The following is a 23,032-nucleotide window of genomic DNA, read 5'->3' as shown; positions in this document are numbered from 1 at the left end:
CTTTAATTCTGTGCTCAGTTTCATCTCAGACAAGTTGAGATAAAATATCTGTGATAACATTTAGAATTAATTGAAGAAGTTTGTCAGAAACTATTAGAAAATTATGCTATATGAAAGAGAGTATTTCTTATAAAGCAAATACATACTTGGTACCTTTCCAGAAATGTCTAAGTTTTAAAAACGTTTTAATCTGAAGAATTACCTTTTTTTGAAATGCACTGAATTTTGTCTCAAAACTCTAAAACTAGTCTGAAGATGGACAATTCTATTTGATCCCAAATTAATATTTCCCCAGGGCATCATCCTCAAATAGTATTCCATTTTTCACAGAGATTTTCAAATAATGTGTCCCTTATTAGTCATGTTCCTAAAGAATGTGAGGTTTTTAACTTAATTCCCACACTTTAGATTACACTATAATGACTTGAAGAGTAAGTCACATTTTATCTGGGGGCAAAAGATTCAATTAGATTTGAGCACTGCAGATACACTTCAATGAGTCTTATCACGGGGTCTCTATCATCAGATCTGATAACTACTGTCCAGTGGAATGGAGGAACAAGTGCCAGTACTTAATTTCATGATATATTCTTGCAATCATCTAGGGCTTTAGAAATGCATTGTGGGGCCTCACTTTAATGTTATTACCCTACTAAGATATTTAGCTAAGCCTAAGTCTGTCCTAACCACCTATTATTCTATATAACACATGGAATGAAATTCATCATTCAGTAACAGCAGCACTTGTAACATTCCTGAAGTGTTACTATGCTACATTTAGAGTTAGCTAATATTCATACAGGGAATAGGCAGGAATTACAATAATATGAAGTCAAAATAAGTATTATGGGGGCCAAGGACCCTTACTTACAGCTTGTAAATAATTTCTCTTTTTCTTCACATTTCATGCCTGTATTAGTCACTCTCTAATGTTAATATTCAAATTTACTATTAGAAACATAGGTTCAGGTTTTAAAGATTTAATATATCTTGTCATGAAATCACATTTTTCTTTTATTCAGATCAGAATATTTCTCAAAAGGTTCCTAAGAAACATAACTTGGAAGCTGATATGGTATTGTGTCCTCACCCAAATCTCATCTTGAATTGTAGTTCCCATAATCCCCACGTGTCCTGGAAGGGAACCGGTGGGAGGTAATTGAATCATGGGAGCAGTTAACCCCATGCTGCTGTTCTCATGATAGCGAGTGAGTTCTCATGAGATCTGATGGCTTTATAAGGGTTTCTCCCCCTTTTGCTTGGCACGTCTCCTTGTTGCCACCATATGAAGAAGGATGTGTTTGCCTCCCCTTCCGCCATGACTGTAAGTTTCCTGAGGCCTCCCCACCCCTGTGGAAACTGTGAGTCAATTGAACCTCTTTCCTTTATAAACTGCCCAGGCTCGGGTATTCCTTACAGCAGCGTGAGAATGGACTAATACTGAAATCATGTGAAGAAGGATCAGTAAACACTAGTAATGAATTAGAAAAATCTCATCTTCTTACCTGATGAAGTTTAATGGACATACGGATCCCAGGGACTACTACTTTTCTTAGCAATTCCATGTCAGCAAAGATCCATTCATCTCGAATTGAAGAAATACGGAAATCTCCTTTAAATAGGGCATGCAATCCATAGAGGAATGACTCTAAATTACTGTTAAGATTGGAGATAAAAGTTCACATGTTTTGACAAAGGTCTTCCATGACACTGATTCTTACATCTGAGTGTGCATCAGAATCACCTGGGAGTGTTTTGAAAATACAGATTCCAGGAACTAATGTCAGAACCCTGAACCAGGATCACAAGAGACAGGGCCTGTCTGACCTGGGACCCTTATTTATAAACCACTGTAATAGTGAGTCCATGAAAATAAACAACAGGCAAAGAGCCTATAAGTTAAAATAAATTAAGAAAAGCTTAATGAAAAACATGTAGTTATCACAGAAAAAAATTCAAAATATGTGGTATTTCTTAATTCTGATTCATTTGGATGTATATGTTAGGAAATCCAGTTTAGATTTAGAGTCTCCAAATCTAACATATTACTATATTAGAAGTATAAATACCCTGGACAAAGACTGCAAGGAAAAATGGAAAAATAGAAATGAATGAATTTATTAGAAAAATAGATGTAAACAGGAGGAGGCCAATCAAAATTCATGGGGTGGTTATATTTTAAAATGTCTTAAATTCATTATATTCTCATTATCAGTGGCTACCCACATATGTGTGAATTTTAAAAACCAGTTCTGTTAACCAGTTAGGACAGCTCACCTATGTTCAAGAAGATGATGTATAGAAATATAAAACCTAAAAAGACTTTACAATAAATTAGCATAGAATGCATGTGTCCATGAAAAATGATTTTAGATTTAGGTTATAGAGCTTCCCATACTCTCTACCTCAGAATAGAAATGCCTTCTTTACCTGGACATATGATGGGATGCAGTCCCCAAAGCTCTCCGTCCCAGAACACAGAGTCCATAACAGAGAGTCACTAGGGATGAATCTTTGTCCACATCCACAGGCTTTAAAAAAACAAAAAACATTAGTTATCAGAAAGGTATGTAAGTATTTAACAAATCATAAATCTAAATAATATAGCGAAATGATAAAGAATTCAAAGAGTACATAATTTCTATCTCCTCAAAATAAACTTAATAAAACTGTATGAAATGAAGCATGAATGTGTATGGGGAGTTTCTTTGGAATCCTTAAATAAAATCTATAATTTCATAATAATGGAACATAATAAAACAAAAAAAACCTGACTCTATTATAAAATAATAGGATTTTAGCTAAAGATTTCAAAGTACTTACTGGGATTATTGATATCACCCTCTCCTGAAAATACAATATTTCTATCTATCAGCTACTTATTTCTTTTTTTCTTTTTCTTAACTACTTATTTTTGACCATAACTTGACAAGCAGGCTGTTAGTGGCAGGTGAGTTAGCCTATTAGTGACTATAAACGTAGTAAAGAAAATCAAGTTGATATTCATAAAATATTGTTTCCCCTCAAACTTTTTATTTTTTAACAATTACATACCTTACAATTGAAAGAAGCTGGTAACTTTCCTCTGTTTCTCCCTCTGAGAAAGCCCAAATAATAAGCACTGATTACCTTACATAATACTAAAGAAAATCTTGGTAGTATCTCAGTTACCAAAAAATAATCTAGGGCAGTGCTTCTCAAAGTATAGTCCTAAGACCAGCAGTATCATCATCACCTGGAAACTTGTTAGAAATGCAAATCTCTGGCCACTCCAGATCTCTGAAATCAAATTCTGGAGGTGGGGTCAAGCAATCACTCTCCAGGTGATTCTAATACATGCTAAAGGTGAAGAATCAATGATACAGGCTAATAATTAGCTTAATTATTCTAACTTTGCCAATGATATTTATTTTTGCTTTATAAACCATTAACTTATAAATACAATAGGGGAACAGTCTAAGATATTAACTTACTGTTGATAGGTTAATTATCATTAACTTGATAATTTAGTTAGTGGCGACTGTGTTAGAGATATCCCAGTTGCTTGCCAATTAGATTGTTTCTAAAGACATATTACCTCTTACAGCACGTACTCTAGTTTCATCAAGTAGGCATTTTGAAAAAAAATTTGGGTCCAGGTTACAAAACAGTAAATAAATGAGTATGAGAGCACTAGTTTAAAATACAAAAGAAAAATAAAAGAGAATGGGTGTAGACTTGAAGTTGAAGGTGATCAAATGACGGGTGATCTTCATTCTTTTTTTCTTCTTCTCTACCTCCCTTCCCCTGTCAACTTTCTAGACTAAAAATGTATTGTTTCTGTGATGAGAAATTTTTTTTTTAATTCAGATTTACCTCAGCCAAGATGATTCAATAGAGAGCATATTTACCCCCCTAGCTGAAACAGCCAAAGACTGGGCAGAATACATGACACAACAGTTTTCAGACACTGGACACCGGTCCCTGAGAGACAGGAAACAAACGAGGTAGCTCTACAACTGACTGAGCTTATTACCTAGAGAGTTTCCAGACCACAGCACAAGAAAGGGGAGCACAAATTGAGCCAGAGGCCTCTGAGTCAGCTGGAGCTCACAGGGTAGAGTGGTAGAGAGAGCTACTGAGAGAGGGAGGCGAGGGAACTCGGAGATCTGCAGCAGAGTGCTGATCAGCACACACAAAGAGGACCCTAGGCTGAGAAAAGAATCATCTGAACGGAATACAAAGGAACAGCAGAAAACCTTGGGACTGGCTAGAACACTCAGGATGGCATTGTCTTGGTCATGGGGAAGAATTAGCCCCAGATTAACAGCTGCTCTGGTCCCTCCAAAGCAAGCCCTGAAAGGATCAAACTGTCCCCAAAGAATTTAACTGTGTCACAAAACAAAGTTCAAGAATTATTTACAGGAATACAGAAATACCCAGCACCCTTGAGAGTAAAATTCATAAAGACTGGCATCTAATAAAAAATTGACAGGCATGCAAGTAGCAGGAAAATAGGACCCATAATAACAACCAATTAACCACTCAATCAAAACTGACCCACAACTGACACTGATGTTAGGCTTAACCCAGAAGGATATTAAAACAACTATTTTAACTATATTCCATAAGCTCAAGAAGGCAGAGGAATGACTGAGCATGCTGAATGAGACATGGAAGATTTGTAAAAAAGACCCAAATCAAACTTCTAGACACAAAATGAAGCAATGTCTGAGATAAAAAATATACTGAATGGGATTACTGGTATATTAATTCAGAAGAAAAGATAAATGATCTCAAAAACTTAGCAATAGAAACTATGCAAAATGAAATACAGAGAGGAAAAAGACTGAAATGAACAGGGCATCAGGGAGCTGTAGGACAATCAAGCAGCCTAATATAAATATAATTGGAGTTCCTGCAAAAGGGGTAGAGGAAAACAGAAAAAACTATTTTTAATAATGGTGGAGGGAGAGTCTTGGAGTAATCCAGAATAAGTACTCTGATCCTTATTGATAAGGAAAACAGAGAACCAGGCACCTGTGTGGCTCCTAAGGATGGGCTGAAGCTGGGGTCTGGGCCTTATGACTGAGAAGACTGTTAAAGCTAAAACCACCTCTATTCCTGCCTCGATGACACCTATCCAGAAGTAGAAAAATGCTCCCCTTTTAATCCTATAGACTTTTTAATCCTATAGACTTTGAGAATTTTGACCTGTCTGAGGAGCATCAGATTGCCCACCTCCCCTCAAATGGCGTGCCTCTCATGGTTCTGGATGGGAGAGAGAATTGGAAAAGCTGTTACAGCTGGGGTCCCCCCTCCACCATAGATAGGAATCCAGTTTGTTGCAGTCACCTTTGATCATTCTGTCGATCCTGAATGTTTGCTTATGACACAGATATTTATATTTCTTAGTCCTTTATAGTTTGTGTGTGTTTGTATTAATAAAGCATGTCTTTAATAGATTTTTTTAAATCATGAAAAGTTTCCAAATCTGAAAAAAATTATGTACTTACAGATTCAAGAATCTCAATGAACTTCAAGAACAAGAAACAGGTGGCTGGCAAGATGGCCGAACATGAACAGCTCCGGTCTGCAGCTCCCAGCAACATCAAGGCAGAAAGCAAGTGATTTCTGCATTTCCAACTGAAGTACCCTGCTCATCGCATTGGTACTGGTTAGACAGTAGGTGCAGCCCACAGAGGGCAAGCCGAAGCAGGGTGGGGTGTTGCCTCACCTGGGAAGCGCAAGAGGTTGGGGAACTTGCTCCCCTAGCCAAGGGAAGCTGTGATGGACTGTGCCGTGAGGAACAGTGCATTCTGGCCCAGATACTATGCTTTTCCCATGGTCTTCACAACCCACAGACCAAGAGATTCCCTTGCGTGCCTACACCACCAGGGCCCTGGGTTTCAAGCACAAAACTGGGCAGCCATTTGGTCAGACACTGAACTAGCTGCCAGTTTTCATACCCCAGTGGCGCCTGGAACGCCAGCGAGACAGAACCGTTCACTCCCCTGGAAAGGGGGCTGAAGCCAGGGAGCCAAGAGGTCTAGCTCAGTGGATCCCACCCCTACAGAGCCCAGCAAGCTAAGATCTACTGGCTTGAAATTCTTGCTGCCAGCACAGCAGTCTGAAGTTGACCTGGGATGCTCAAGCTTGGTGGGGGAAAGGGCATCTGCCATTACTGAGGCTTCAGTAGGCGGTTTTCCCCTCACAGTGTAAGCAAAGCTGCCAGGAAGTTCGAACCAGGCAGAGCCCACCGCAGCTCAGCAAAGCCACTGTAGCCAGATTGCCTCTCTAGATTCCTCCTCTCTGGGCAGGGCATCTCTGAAAGGCAGCAGCCCCAGTCAGGGGCTTATAGATATAACTCCCATCTCCCTGGGACAGAGCACCTGGGGGAAGGGGTGGCTGTGGGCACAGCTTCAGCAGACTTAAATGTCGCTGCCTGCTGGCTCTGAAGAGAGCAGCGGATCTCCCAGCACAGCACTCCAGCTCTGCTAAGGGACAGACTGCCTCCTCAAGTGGGTCCCTGACCCCTGTGCGTCTTGACTGGGAGACACCTCCCGGCAGGGGTCGACAGACACCTCATACAGGAGAGCTCTGACTGGCACCTGCCGAGTGCCCCTCTGGGACGAAGTTTCCAGAAGAAGGAACAGGCAGCAATCTTTGCTGTTCTGCAGCCTCCACTGGTGATACCCAGGCAAACAAGGTCTGAAGTGGACCTCCAGCAAATTCCAGCAGACCTGCAGCAGAGGGGCTTGTTAGAAGGAAAACTAACAAACAGAAAGGAATAGCATCATCATCAACCAAAAGGACGTCCACATAGAAACCCCATCCGAAGGTCACCAGCATCAAAGACCAAAGGTAGATAAATCCACGAAGATGAGGAAAAACCAGTGCAAAAAGGCTGAAAATTCCAAAAACCAGAATGCCTTTTCTCCTCCAAAGGATCACAACTCCTCGCCAGCAAGGAAACAAAACTAGATGGAGAATGAGTTTGACAAATTGACAGAAGTAGGCTTCAGAACATGGGTAATAACAAACTCCTCCAAGCTAAAGGAGCATCTTCTAACCCAATGCAAGGAAGCTAAGAACCTTGAAAAAAGGTCAGAGGAATTGCTAACTAGAATAACCAGTTTAGAGAAGAACATAAATGACCTGATGGAGCTGAAAAACAGCATGAGAACTTTGTGAAGCATACAAAAGTATCAATAGCCGAATCGATCAAGCAGGAGAAAGGATATCAGAGATTGAAGATCAACTTAATGAAATAAAGCATGAAGACAAGATGAGAGAAAAAAGAATGAAAAGGAACGAACAAAGCCTCCAAGAAATATGGGACTATGTGAAAAGACCAAACCTACATTTGATTAGTGTACTTGAAAGTGATGCAGAGAATGAAATCAACTTGGAAACATTCTTCAGGATTATTATCTAGAACTTCCACAGCCTAGCAAGACAGGCCAACATTCAAATTCAGGAAATACAGAGAACAACACAAAGATACTCCTCAAGAAGAGCAACCCCAAGACACATAATCGTCAGATTCACCAAGGTTGAAATGAAGGAAAAAATGTTAAGGGCAGCCAGAGAGAAAGGTCGGATTACCCACAAAGGGAAGCCCATCAGACTAATAGCGGATCTCTCGGCAGAAACCGTACAAGCCAGAAGACAGTGGGGGCCAGTATTCGACATTCTTAAAGAAAAGAATTTTCAACCCAGAATTGCATATCCAGCCAAACTAAGCTTCATAAGCTAAGGAGTAATAAAATCCTTTACAGACAAGCAAATGCTGAGAGATTTTTGTCACCACCATGCAAGAGCTCCTGAAGGAAGCACTAAATATGGAAAGGGAAAACCAGTACCAGCCACTGGTACTGTAAATTTAACAAATTGTAAAGACCATTGACACTATGAAGAAACTGCATCAACTAATGGGCAAAACAACCAGCTAACATCATAATGATAGGATCAAATTCACATATAACAATATTAACCTTAAATGTAAGCAGGCTAAATGCCCCAATTAAAAGACACACATTGGCAAATTGGATAGAGTCAAGACTCATCGGTGTGCTGTATTCAGGAGACCCATCTCATGTGCAAAGACACACATAGGCTCAAAATAAAGGGATGGAAGAATATTTACCAAGTGAATGGAAAGCAAAAAAAAAAAAAAAAAAAAAGCAGGGGTTGCAATCCTAGTCTCTGATAAGACAGACTTTAAACCGACAAAGATCAAAAAAGACAAAGAAAAGCTATGGTAAAGGGATCAATGTAGCGAGAAGAGCCAACTATCCTAAATATATATGCACCCAATACAGGAGCACCCAGATTACTGAAGCAAGTCCTTAGAGACCTACAAAGAGACTTAGACTCCCACACAATAATAGTGGGAGATTTTAACACCCCACTGTCAATATTAGATCAACGAGATAGAAAATTAACAAGGATATTCAGGACTTGAACTCCGCTCTGGACCAAGCAGACCTAATAGACGTCTACAGAACTCTCCACCCCAAATCAACAGAATATACATTCTTCTCAGCACTACATTGCACTTATTCTAAAATTGACCACATAATTGAAAGTAAAACACTCCTCAGCAAATGCAAAAGAACAGAAATCAAAACAAACGGTCTCTCAGACCACAGTGCAATCAAATTAGAACTCAGGATTAAGAAAATCATTCAAAACTGCACAACTACATGGAAACTGAAAAACCTGCCCCTGAGTGACTACTGGGTAAATAATGAAATCAAGGCAGAAATAAATAAGTGCTTTGAAACCAATGAGAACAAAGACACAACATACCAGAATCTCTGAGACACAGCTAAAACAATGTTTAGAGAGAAATTTATAGCACTAAATGCCCACAGAAAAAAGTGGGAAAGATCTAAAATCAACACCCTAACATCACAATTAAAAGAACTAGAAAAGCAAGAGCAAACAAATTCAAAAGGTAGTAGAAGACAAGAAATAACTAAGATCAGAGCAGAACTGAAGGAGATAGAGACATAACAAAACCCTTCAAAAAATGAATCCAGGAGCTGGTTTTTTGAAAAGATCAACAAATAGATAGACTGCTAGTTAGATTAATAAAGAAGAAAAGAGAGAAGAATCAAATAGACACAATAAAAATGGTAAAGGGGATATCACCACTGATCCCACAGAAATACAAACTACCATCAGAGAATACTATAAACACCTCTATGCAAATAAACTAGAAGGTCTAGAAGAAATGGATAGATTTCTGGACACACACACCCTCCCAAGTATAAACCAAGAAGTCGAATCCCTGAATAGATCAATAACAAGTTCTGAAATTAATAGCCTACCAACCAAAAAAAGCCCAGGACCAGACGGACTGACAGCTGAATTCTACCAGAGGTACAAAGAAGAGCTGGTACCATTCCTTCTGAAACTATTCCAAACAGAAAAAGAGGGATTCCTCCCTAATCATTTTATGAGACCAGCATCATCTTGATACCAAAACCTGGCAGAGACACAACAAAAAAAGAAAATTTCAGGCCAATATACCTGATGAACATCAATGAGAAAACCCTCAATAAGATACTGGCAGACAGAATCCAGCAGCACATCAAAAAGCTTATCCACCATGATCAAGTTGGCTTCATCACTGGGATGCAAGGCTGGTTCAACATATGCAAATCAATAAACGTAATCCATCACATAAACAGAACCAATGACAAAAACCACATGATTATCTCAATAGATGCAGAAAAGGCCTTCAATAAAATTCAACAGCCCTTCATGCTAAAAACTCTCCATAAACTAGATATTGATGGAACTTATCTCAAAATAATAAGAGCTATTTATGACAAACCCACAGCTAATATCATACTGAATGGGCAAAAACTGAAAGCAGTCCCTTTGAAAACCGGCACAAGACAAGGATGCCCTCTCTCACCACTCCTACTCAACACAGTATTGGAAGTTCTAGACAGGGCAATCAGCCAAGAGAAAGAAATAAAGGGTATTTAAATAGGAAGAGTGGAAGTCAAATTGTCTCTGTTTGCAGATGAAGTGACTGTAGATTTAGAAAACCCCATTGTCTCAGCCCAAAATCTCCTTAAGCTGATAAGCAACTTCAGCAAAGTATCAGGATAAAAAATCAATGTGCAAAAATCACAAGCATTCCTATACAGCAATAACAGACAGAGGGCCAAATCATGAGTGAACTCTCATTCACAATTGCTACAAAGAGAATAAAATACCTAGGAATACAGCTTACAAGGATGTGAAGGACCTCTTCAAGGAGAACTACAAACCACTGCTCAAGGAAATAAGAGAGGACACAAACAAATGGAAAAACATTCCATGATCATAGACAGGAAGAATCAATATTGTGAAAATGGCCATACTGCCCAAAGTAATTTACAGATTCAATGCTATCCCCATCAAGCTACCACGGACTTGCTTCTAAGAATTAGAAAAAACTACTTTAAATTTCCTATAGAATCAAAAAAAGAGCCCGCATAGCCAAGACAATCCTAAGCAAAAAGAATAAAGCTAACTTCAAACTCTACTACAAGGCTACAGTAACCAAAACAGCATGGTACTGGTACCAAAACAGATATATAGATCAATGGAACACAACAGAGGCCTCAGAAATAATGCCACTCATCTACAACCATCTGATCTTTGACAAACCTGACAAAAACAAGACAATGGGGAAAGGATTCCCTATTTAATAAATGGTGTTGGGAAAATTGGCTAGCCATATGCAGAAAACTGAAACGGGACCCCTTCCTTGCACCTTATACAAAAATTAACTCAAGACGGATTAAAGACTTAAATGTAAGACCTAAAACCATAAAAACCCTAGAAGAAAAACTAGGCAATACCATTCATGACATAGGCATGGGCAAAGACTTCATGACTAAAACACCAAAAGCAATGGCAACAAAAGCCAAAACTGACAAATGGGATCTAATTAAACTAAAGAGCTTGTACAGCAAAAGAAACTATCATCAGAGTGAACAGGCAACCTACAGAATGGGAGAAAATTTTTGCAATCTACCTATCTGACAAAGGGTTAATATCCAGAATCTACAAGGAACTTAAATTTACAAGAAAAAAAAAACCCCATCCAAAAGTGGGTAAAGGATATGAACAGACACTTCTCAAAAGAAGACATTTATGTGGCTAACAAACGTGAAAAAAAGTTCATCATCAATGGTCATTAGAGAAATGCAAATCAAAACCACAATGAGATACCATCTCACTCCAGTTAGAATGGCAATCATTAAGAAGTCAGGAAACAACAGGTGCTGGAGAGGATGTGAAGAAATAGGAACGCTTTTACATTGTTGGTGGGGGTGTAAATTAGTTCAATCATTGTGGAAGATAGAGTGGCGATTCCCCAAGGATCAAGAACCAGAAATGCCATTTGACCCAGCAATCCCATTTTGGGTATATACACAAAGGATTATATATCATTCTACTATAAAGACACATGCACACGTATATTTATTGCAGCACTGTTCACAATAGCAAAGACTTGGAACCAACCCAAATGCCCATCAATGATAGACTAGATAAAGAAAATGTGGCACATATATAACATGAAATACTATGCAGCCATAAAAAAGGATGAGTTCATGTCCTTTGCAGGGACATGGATGAAGCTGGAAACTAACACAGGGACAGAAAACCAAACACTGCATGTTCTCACTCATAAGTGGGAGTTGAACAGTGAGAACACATGGACACAGGGAGGGGAACATCACACACCGGGGCCTGTCGGGGTGTGGGGGGCTATGGGAGGGATAGCTCAGGAGAAATACCTAATGTAGATGACAGGTTGATGGGTGCAGCAAGCCACCATGGCATGTGTATACTCATGCCACAAACCTGTGTGTTCTGCACATGTATCCCAGAACTTAAAGTATAATAATAATAAAAAAAGAAACATGAGAAAACTACACTAAGGCACATCATATTTAAATTGCTTAAAACCAGTAATAAAGAGAAAATCTTAAAAGCAGCCAGTGAAAAAAGATATTATATTGTACCTACCATTTTTTTTCAGAGGAACAAAGAAAAGAATGACAGCAGACTTCTCATCAGAAACAATGCAAGCCAGAAGACAGTATAGCAACATCTTTAATTTGCTGAAAGAAAAAAATTAGTTCAAGCCTGGTAGCACTATTTTGTTACTGTTGGAGAAGGCGTGTGCCCTACTCCCTAAATTGCATTAGAAATTCTCACCAAGAATTCTTGCTAATACTAACAACAAAGTGAAAGAAATACTTATCGTTTGAAAAGTAGGAGAAAGAAACTGAGATGAATCTTTTCATTTTCCCATTGAAGGTAATTTTAATGCAGTTAGTTCAGGATCAATCTTACACTATCTTGAAAGGAAACTATGGAAGAAGGGTCTGAGGCAGCTTTTAAACATTCAGATGAGGGCACTACAGCTTGGAGTCAGCAAGTCTGGCCTGATTAATGTCCCCAGGAAAAGGTTATTCTGGGAATGCTGATTCAGGGAATAGCATGCAAGATCTTAAGGAGATGAAGATAATCTTGTTCAACTTAAAAGAAAAACTAGAGCAGATGGGAAGACTATATAGCTGGAAAAATACAACTGATAATTTTCTCCTAAACAGATTGTAAGAGCAGAAAACAAAACAGACCAGGATTAGTGAAATAAGCTGCCTGATGAGACTGGGGATACCCAAGTTTAGAGGTAAACCTTTTGAATATATGATTTATTACCAATCAGGAGGACTTCCTTGAGCCATGTTCATGACTTCAGCAATAACCTCTAAGAGAAAGGTCCTTAAGGTAGGATGGAACCCTGTTCCTGAGTGGGTAGACTGTGAACTCCTAGCCCAAAACATCATGATTAAATCGCAACAAAATAGCCAATATCATCTAAGCCAAAGAAGAGCTATAGAATAATATGACTGTTCCCATTACTCTCCCCAACAAAAGTCAGTTCAAGGATTTGAGAACAGTATGCAAAGTATTTTATTTAATTTATGAAAAAATAAAACTATTTACTATATGTTTGGAAGAAAGAAGTTTAGCTTTGAGGTCCTCTATTTCTAGCCACTGTCTGCTGGTATTCTGAGCCTTTTGTGAGGTTATTTTATCCAACTCACTATCCCTTAAGATATACTACTCTGCTCAGTATATACTGCACATCTAGTATAAAAGCTCAAAGGCCACTGCTCAGAGAGGAAGTACAAGATGCTCCTGTTCTTACTGATGGAGTAAAAAGAGGCTGATATGATGGCTGTCTTACTCTAAGTGGTGGCAAAGGAAGGAGTAAACCAAGTGCTAAATGTGAAGATGGTCGGTATGCACCTCCTAGACCATGACGAAGGCACCAGTTGTCAAGGTAGCTCACACTGCTCCATGATAGCAGGTACATCTGTACATACAACACTGGTGGTTCAACTACACAAGGCTTTTGCTTAAAAAGCAGCAGTGGTAGTAGGAATTAGCTTTGTAATCACAGGCCTTGGCACTGCAATTATGTTACATGGAGTCTGACCAGGGGTGTGATACTACCACAAAAATCATGAGACCCAGAAGGAAGCCGTAGTTGCTGAAGTCCCTAACTCATCTTACTTTTGGGATAAGACATGTTATCCTAATGTGTGGATTGGGAACCACCAGAATTAAAATCACCTAGGGTGATCCTCAGCCTAGACCTAGATCAGAGTCTTGCAGGTGGGGCCCAGGAATCTGCATTTTTACAAGTTCCTATGTCTTTTTTACTCACATTAACATTTGAAAATCAATGGTCGAGATGCACACAGTCCAATATGATAGTCACTAGCTATATGGGCTCTTAAATTTAAATCAGTTAAACTGAAATAAAATTTACAATTCAGCTTTTTAGTTGTACTAGCCACATTTCATGTGTTTCACAGCCACATGTGGCAGTGACAGCACATTTCCAACACTGCAGAAAGTCTATTAGCCAGCACTGGTCTAGACTTTGTATTTGGGACAAAGACATTTAATTATCCTTAAGTGTGGCAGACAGAGGTAGAATTTCTTAAGGACTAGATTTTGGAGGGTAATGCATGGAATGTGAATGTATGAGCATGCCTGTGCATGCCCAGGGTGGAGGAGGTGCTACCTGGACAGTGAGACTGGGACACTGCAAATGAAAGAAAGAGGGAGGCCACTTCCTTTAACCTGTTTTGGCAGAGCTGGTTTGGCCCAACTATAATGAACCAGTTAGGTTATCTTAACCAGAAGATCAGAAAGAGGAAGGTCTTGAAAAACTGACCTCATAAGAACAGGGACATTCTTTGCATCTTTGGAAAAACCTCGATTCAAAGAGTTGTCAATGAAATAAACTCTACCTTTGCTCTTCGGGAAGAGCAGTACTCTATCCAGTTGAGGTAAATCACACAGAAACTCTCCCTAGATATGCCTGCCAGTCGGTGGTCATAGTCTTCATCAATGTTTGGATTAAAGGTCGGGTCCACATCGACATAATTGCGATCAGCACATAGACGAAGTCCTTCCCGCATTGTCTCATTAGCTAGCCACTCCTCTAGCTTAGAAGAGGTTGTAACATAATAAATGATACCCTAACATGGACAAGACAAAAAAAAAGAATTCAGATTAAATTACAATTTCAATTAACTCAGATTCCTCAATGAAATAAATTCCAATTATTTATAATGATAAATAGTAAAATACTTTTTAGTCTGACTAAAAAGTATTTTATTCCCCCTCAATATTCTACATATATATTTTAAGAATACTATAATAATATACCTCAGGCCTTACTGGATGAAAAAACATCTAATACTGTAAAATCACAACCATAAATTCAACAAAGCAACTTCAAAACAATTCTATTTATTTTATTTTATTATTTATTTATTTACAGACAGAGTCTTACTCTGTCGCCCATGTTAGAGTGTGGTGGCATAATCTTGGCTCACTGCAACCTCTATCTCCTGGGTTCAAGCAACTCTCATGCCTCAGCTGGGACTACAGGCGCCCGCCACCACACCCAGATAGTTTTTGTATTTTTAGCAGAGATGGGTTTTCACCATGTTGGCCAGGCTGGTCTTGAACTCCTGACCTCAAGTGGTCCATCCACCTTGGCCTCCCAAAGTGCTGGGATTACAGGTATCAGCCACCGCGCCTGGCCCTAATCTATGGATTTTACAGCTTTTGAACTTAGAATATTTCAAAAGAGGTAAAAAAAACTTTACTGTGCTGCATTTATTTTGAATAATTTCTCATAGAGAGTTATTAAGGCCATCTGGTGGTCCTAGGCCAAGTTATAGAGATATATATTTAGAACTAGAGATAGAAAATGCCACACGCACATACAAGTAAAAAATATTGTGAAATCAATCTCTAGCTTCCTGAGGTTAGGTTAAGCCAAACATAAAATGGAAGGCTCAATGTTCATCCCAATCAGCAAATAAGGTGGTGAGGAGAGGTAACAACATAAGATATGAAAATTTCAGGCTGGGGATGGTGGCTCACGCCTATAACCCCAGCACTTTGGGAGGCCAAGGTGGGAGAACTACTTGAGCCCAGAGTTTGAGAGCCTGGGCAACACAGTGAAACCTCATCTCTACAAAAAAATTAAAAATTAGCTGGGTGTGGTGGCATGCACCTGTAGTCCCAGTTACTCAGGAGGTTAAGGTGGGTGTATTGCTTGAGCCCTGGAGGTCAAGGCTGCAGTGAGCTACGATTATGCCACTGTACTCCAGCCTGGGCAACAGAATGAAACCCTGTCTCAAAAAAAAAAAAGAGAAGAAAAAACGATGTGAAAAATTCAGATGTTGGTTATTAAAGCTTAGCACACATTTCCTTCTTTAAAATACTGGCTTCACCTGGAAGCCCCTAAGTGAAAACCATACTGTATTTCTGTAAACTCTTTAGCAAAAATAAGAGTATCTTGTGCAGTAAAGGATTAACCTTGCCCAACCAGGGGTTTGGCCTTTACCCTTGGGTTCTAGGGGGTAACCTCTCAGCCTTGGGATGCCCTTCCCGTTAAAGAGTCTTTGTTCAGCTGGGGACCTAGAGCCACACAGTATCAGCATGACCTCTGGACGTCCTGGAGACTTATGTTGGCCATGTGGATGGTCAACCATGCCTACGTGACAGGACATCAAGCTTGAGCAAGCTTCCTTGGTGGACAACACCCCGTGAGTACAGCCATGCTTCACTGCTGGGAGAAACAGGCATCTGCACAACTCTACTGTGAAAGGACAACTGGAAGCTCCCTGACTTGGTGTCTCTGGACAATATCCTATGTATCTCTTCCTTTGGCTGATTTTAATCTGTGTCCTTCTACTGTAATAACAGGAGTGTAATGTGAGTATGACAACTTTACTGAGTTCCGTGGGTGTTTCTAGCAACTTACTGACCCTATGAGTGGTCTTGGGGACCCCAAAATTACAGCTGATGTCAGAAGTGAGGGTGGTCTTGGGGACCTCTTGAATTTTGCAATACTTTTATTCAGTTTGTTGAATGAAAGCAGTGCAAAGCAGTGGTCAAGAGCAAGGGCTCAAGAGTCAGACAAGCCTGGGTTTTAAGCCCCAAACTCTACTTGTTAGAGGATCTTGGGCAAGTTAACTTCTGATCCTTAAGTTATTTGTAAAATAGGGAAATACTTCTTTACAGTATTAAGTAAGATACACATGTGTATGCACATTTGTGTGTACATATTCTTTAGCACAAGCTAAAACACAAGCTGCAAATGTCTAGCTATTATTATTAATGAATGGATGGAATGAATTCCAGTAAACAAAGAGAAAGGAAGACGTTAGTAGTTTATTTTTATGGAGTATTCTGGATCCTAGAGAATTTAAATAAGTACTTGGAAGCAAAGCATAAGTTTAAAAAAGCATATACATATATATATACTTATATATATGTCATTCCCAAGAAAAAACTCTGATTAGCTGAAGATCTAAGTAGGCACATACTCCTACCTTGACATAGTAAGTGGTGAGTACTTTCCGAAGATCAAAGACTTGAAGCATAGAAGCAGCACTATTATCAGTGATGCTATAACCCTCCAGAATATACTTTGTGACTATCACTTCCCAAGCTAGCCATCGCTGGCTAAATGCAGCATTAAATGAAAGCATGTGAGGAATATGGCCAGGTTCACAACAGCAAAATCCTTCATCTTCCTCTACACCTTCAGTAATGGCCTCCACTTCCCGTTGTTGACAGTAGGTACCTTAGACAGAGAGAGAGAGAGAGAGAGACCTTTACAAAGGGGAAAAACCAGACAGTGGGAAAAATGAATGCAAGGACACATAAGATTTAGAAAAAAATACATATTTTATTGCAATTGAAAGTATGTGATGGATTTGCCTTAGAATATTCATTAAGGAATTGTAGCAAACTCCAGAAATCACGCATATTCTATATTCATATCCTGCAAAAACACGATGTGCATCCGCATTAGCACACTACGGTTTTTTTGTTTGTTTGTTTCGAGACAGAGTCTCCCTCTGTAGCCCAGGCTGGAGTGCAGTGGCGTGATCTCAGCCCACTGCAACCTCTGCCTCCCGGGTCCTGGTTCAAGTAATTTCCTGCCTTAGCCTCCAGAGGAGCTGGTATTACAGGCATGCGCCACCAGGCCCAGCTAATTTTTGTATTTTTAGTAGAGACGGGGTTTCACCATGTTGGTCTTAACTCCAGACCTTGTGATCTGCCTGCCTCAGCCTTCCAAAGCACTGGGATTACAGGCATGAGCCACCACACTCACACTACGGGTCTGATAATTCATGTGGTAAAGTAACTTTAATTTTGACTTACTGATTTCTAAATGTTTCAAATGGGTTTACAATTGTATTTGTATCAAACGAAGGACCAAAGAGTAAAGGCATATCTCCTGAAGGTCTGAGTTAATTTTAAAAATACAAAAACCAGTGGAATGTTATTGAAGTAAAAATACAAAAACAGATTAAATACAGAATGAGACCCATAGCAATCTAGTGCCAGCAAAATATCATGTTACACTAATGTTAATTTTTATTTTGTTCTGTGGTCTTGTTTCAGCTCAATTTGTAAATTCCTTATATTATGTAAAGACTATAAAGTAATCATACTTAACTGTACAGAAATCAGGCTGCACAATAATTTTTGTCTTTAAAAGTAATATTAATACATACACCATCCATGTCTGAAAACCACTGCTTTGAGAGAAACTGATACCATGACACCTAGTCCCAGCTGATGGTGGTGGTGGTACAATGAAAGATAAGGCTAAAAGGTTTTTATAGCCAAGCTAAGGAGCTGTGCTGTTTAGCACTCTATAGCCCTCAATAATTCCATTATTTCATTTTATTGTTTAATAACTGTCACCAACACTTCCATAATAATGTTACATAGGGTTGACAAGAAAAACCCTTAACTTGAACCTGACACTGATAGGAATACATGCTGTGGGTGACCATTTTATATGATACTCCCTAAAAATATACAGGCATACCTTGTTTTATTGTACTTTGCTTTACTGCTCTTTGAAGGCACTGTGATATCTACAAATTGAAGGTTTTTGACAACCTCGTGTCAAGCAAATCTATTGGTACCACTTTTCCAACAGCATGTGCTCACTTCCTGTTTCTGGATCACATTTTGGTAATTCTCTCAATATTTCAAACATTTTGTTGTATGTATAATGGTGATTTGTGATCAGTGATCTTTAATGTTAGTGTTCTAAGTACTTTGGAGTACCACAAGTTATGCCCATATAAGACGGCAAACTTAAATTGACAAATGGTGTATGAACTCTGACTGCTCCACTAACCAGCCATTCCTCCATCTCTTCCTCTTCAGGCCTTCCTATTCCCTAAGACACAGCAATATTGAAATTTGGGCAATTTATAACACTACAATGGCCTCTAAGTGTTTAAGTGAAAGAAACAGTTGCATGTCTCACTTCAAATCAAATGCTACAAATAAGGAAGCTTAGTAAGGAAGGCATGTCAAAAGCCAAATGCATTAGTCCATTCTCGTGTTGCTATAAAGAACTACCTGAGACGGTAATTTGTAAAGAAAAGAGGTTTAATTGGCTCACAGTTCTGCAGACTGTACAGGAAGTGTGGCTGGGTAGGCCTCAGGAAACATAATCACGGTGTAAGGTGAAGGGGAAGCAGGCACGTTTTACATGCTGGAGCAGAAGGAATAGTGTTAAGGGTGTGGTGCTACCCACTTTTAAACAACCAGATCACATGAGGACTCACTATCACGAGAACAGCAAGGGGAAAATCCACCCCCACGATCTAATCACGCCCCACCAAACCCTCCTCCAACACTGGGTATTACAATTCAACATGAGATTTGGGCAGGGACACAAATCCAAACCATATCACCAGGATGGGCCAAAAGTTAGGCCTCATGCACCAAATAGCCAAGTTGTGAATGCAAAGGAAACATTCTTGAAGAAAATTAAAAGTGCTACTTCAGTGAACAAAAGATAAGAAAGCAAAAAAGCCTTATTGCTGATATGGAGAACGTTTGAGTGGTCTGGAGAGAAGATCAAACCAACTATAACATTCCCTTAAGCCAAAGCCTAATCCAGAGCAAAGCTCTAACTCTCTACAATTCTATGAAGGCTGAGAAGCAAGCAAGCTGCAGAAGAAAAGTTGGAAGCTAGTAGAGATTGGGTCATGAGGTTTAAGGAAAGAAGCTGTCTTCATAACATAAAACTGCAAGGTGAAGCTGCAAGTGCTGACGTTAAAGCTGCAGCAAGTTATCCAGAAGATCTAGCTAAGATCATTGATGAAGGTGGCTACACTACTACAACGGATTTTCAAAATAGACTAAACATCCTTACACGGGAAGAAGATGCCATCTGGGACTTTCACAGCTAGAGAGGAGTCAATGCCTGGCTTCACATCTTCAAAGGACAGGCTGACTCTCTTTGATAGGGTCTAACGCAGCTGCTAAGTTTAAGGTGAAATGCTCATTTACCATTCCAAAAATGCTAGAACCTTTAAGAATTATGCTAAATTTCCTCTAACTGTACACTATAAATGGAATAACAAAGACTGGATGACAGCACATCTGTTTACAGCATGGTTTACTGGATATTATAAGCCTACTGTTGAGACCTTCTGCTCCAAAAAAAGGACTCCTTTCCAAATATTACTACTCATTGACAATGCACCTGATCACCCAAGAACTCTGATGGAAATGTACAAGGACATCAGTGTTGCCTGCTAACACAACATCCATTCTGCAGTCTGTACATCAAGAAATAATTGCAACTGTCAAGTCTTATTACTTAGGAAATAAATCTGGTAAGGCTATAGCTGCCACAGAGGGATTCCTCTGATGACTCTGGGCAAAGTAAACTGACAACTTCCTGGAAAGGATTCACCATTTTAGATGCCAGTAAGGACATTCATGATTCATGGGAGGAGGTCAAAATGTCAACACTAATAGGAATTTGAAATAAGTTGATTCATGGATGACTTTGTGGGGTTTCAAGACTTCAGTGGTGGAAGTAATTGCAGATATGGCAGGAATAGCAAGAGAAGCAGAATTAGAAGTGAAATCTGAAGGATGTGGTAGAATTGCTATAATATCCTGATAAAACGTAAAGAGATGAAGCGTTGTTTCTTATGGTTAAGAAAGCAGTTTCTTGAGAAGAAATTGACTCCTAAGTGAAGATGTTGTGAGCCTTGGTTAAAATGACAACAAAGGATTTATAGTATTACATAAACTTGATTAATAAAGCAATAGCAAAGTTTGAGAGCACTGACTCCAATTTTGAAAGAAATCATACTATGGGTAAATGCTATTAAACAGCATCGCATGCTACAGAGGAATCCTTCACGAAACAAAGAATCAATAAATGTAGCAAACTTCATTGTTGTCTGATTTTAAGATCTTACCAAAGCTGCCCCAACCTTCAGCAATCACCAACCTGACCAGTTAGCAGCCATCAACATCGAGGCAAGACCCTCCATCAGCAAAAAGATTACAACTCACTGAAGGCTCAGATCATCCTTAGCATTTTTTAGCAGTAAATTTTAAAAATTAAGATATGTAGTACATTCTTTCTTTAGCCATAATGCTATTGCACATTTAATACACTACCATATAATGTAAACATAACTTTTATATGCAGTGGAAAACCAAGCAATTTGTGTGACTTGCTTTACTGCGATACTTACTTTACTGCAGTGGTCTGAACCCAACATGCAATATCTCCAAGGTATGCCAGTAATACATATACATGTTTTTCAACATAATAAGAACATACGCAATATTATAAAGTGTCTTTTAAACCAATAATAGAAATGAAATTTAATCAAATGTTTTCTGACATCTTTTGAGAGGATCATGTTTTACTGCAGTGACCTTTTAAAATAGAATTCAATTAATTTGCTAATATTTAAATTGACTTTAAAAATGAAAAATGGTTCAATTTTTTTAGAGATACTGATATGGTTTGGCTGTGTCCCCACCCAAATCTCATCTTGAATTGTAGCTACCATGATTCCATAATTGTGAGAGGGATCTGGTGGGAGATAGCTGAATCATGGGGGGCAGTTCCCACATACTGTTCTCGTGGTAGTAAGTCTCAAGAGATCTGATGGTTTTATAAGGTGTTTCCCCTTTTGCTTGGCTCTTATTCTGTCTTGCCTGCTGCCATGTAAGATATGCCTTTCACCTTCTGCCATGACTGGGAGGCCCCCCCAGCCATGTGGAACTGTAAGTCCATTAAATCTCTTTTTCTTTATAAATTACCTAGTCTCGAGTATGTGTTTATCAGCAGTGTGAGAACAGACTAATATAGGCACTTATAAAAAAGGACTGCTAGTTTCTGCTTACTTTGCAATTGCATCTATAGTCACAAGCAAAATTAAACTATAGTTATTTTTTATGTGAACTTATATACATGTATACAAAATGTATACATACATATATGTACGTATGTGTATATATACATATATGTATGTATATAAGTATATAATATATAATGTATATAAAATGCATATATGTATATGTTCACATAAAAAATAACTATAATTTTGCTTGTGACTATAGATGCAAAAATATATGTATATATATTTTTATATACATACACACACACACACACACACACACACACACACGTACATAGAAACCTAAAAAGCCTACCAACCAAAAAGAGTCCAGGACTGGACGGATTCACACAGTATATGTATGTATACATATATATACATATACATACATATATACGTATACATACAAATACATATATACGTACACAGATACATACATATACATACATATATATACACATATATATATTTTTTGAGATGGAGTCTCGCTCTGTCACCCAAGCTGGAGTGCAGTGGCGCAAACTTTGCTCACCGCACCCTCCACCTCCTGGGTTCAAGCGATTCTCCTGCCTCAGCCTCCTGAGTAGTTGGGATTACAGGTGCCCACCACCATGCCTGGCTAATTTTTTTTTGTATTTTTAGTAGAGACCGGGTTTCGCCATGTTGGTCAGGCTGGTCTCGAACTCCAAACCTCAGGTGATCCACCCGCCTCAGCCTCCCAAAGTGTTGGGATTACAGGCGTGAGCCACTGTGTCTGACCCACTTAGTCGCATTTTGATATCAGTATTACATTAGTTTTTTAAAAGCCTGGAGAAATATAGCTTTTTTCTCCATGTGCTACAACGAATTAGAAATTTCTAGAAGAAACTTCTAAAGTCTTTTTTTTTTTTAATTGTGAAACTGAACAACCAGCTCCTGAATGACTACCATAATGACTACTGGATATATATAGCAAAATGAAGACAGAAATAAGTGCTTTGAAACCAGTAAGAACAAAGACACAACGTACCAGAATCTCTGGGACACAGCTAAGGCAATGTTTAGAGAGAAATTTATAGCACTAAGTGCCCACAAGAGAAAGCAGGGAAGATCTAAAAGCAACACCCTAACATCGCAATTAAAAGAACTAGAGAAGCAAGAGCAAACAAATTCAAAAGGTAGCAGAAGACAAGAAATAACTAAGATGAGAGCAGAACTGAAGGAGATAGAGACACAAAAAACCCTTCAAAAAAATCAATGAA

The 23,032-nt window shown here is 38.9% G+C and overlaps 1 protein-coding gene across 13 annotated transcripts in view; it reads right to left on the bottom strand.

Moving 5' to 3' along the window:
* PCNX1 (pecanex 1) overlaps positions 1-23,032 on the bottom strand; it is a 196,746-nt gene that overhangs the window by 19,485 nt on the left and 154,229 nt on the right. For all 13 annotated transcript variants that reach the window (XM_054530275.2, XM_054530277.2, XM_054530281.2 and 10 more), the window contains 4 exons: positions 16,932-17,185; positions 14,328-14,558; positions 2,431-2,531; positions 1,506-1,656 (listed from right to left, as the gene is read on the bottom strand). In XM_054530275.2, the coding sequence (XP_054386250.2) occupies positions 1,506-1,656; positions 2,431-2,531; positions 14,328-14,558; positions 16,932-17,185 (737 nt within the window). The remainder of the gene's footprint in view (positions 1-1,505; positions 1,657-2,430; positions 2,532-14,327; positions 14,559-16,931; positions 17,186-23,032) is intronic.

Source organism: Pongo abelii, chromosome 15, assembly GCF_028885655.2.
Source record: "Pongo abelii isolate AG06213 chromosome 15, NHGRI_mPonAbe1-v2.0_pri, whole genome shotgun sequence".
In the NCBI taxonomy this organism is placed as follows: domain Eukaryota; kingdom Metazoa; phylum Chordata; class Mammalia; order Primates; family Hominidae; genus Pongo; species Pongo abelii.
The sequence above is the reverse complement of the archived record's forward strand: the minus strand, read 5'-3'. Positions and strand labels throughout refer to the sequence as shown.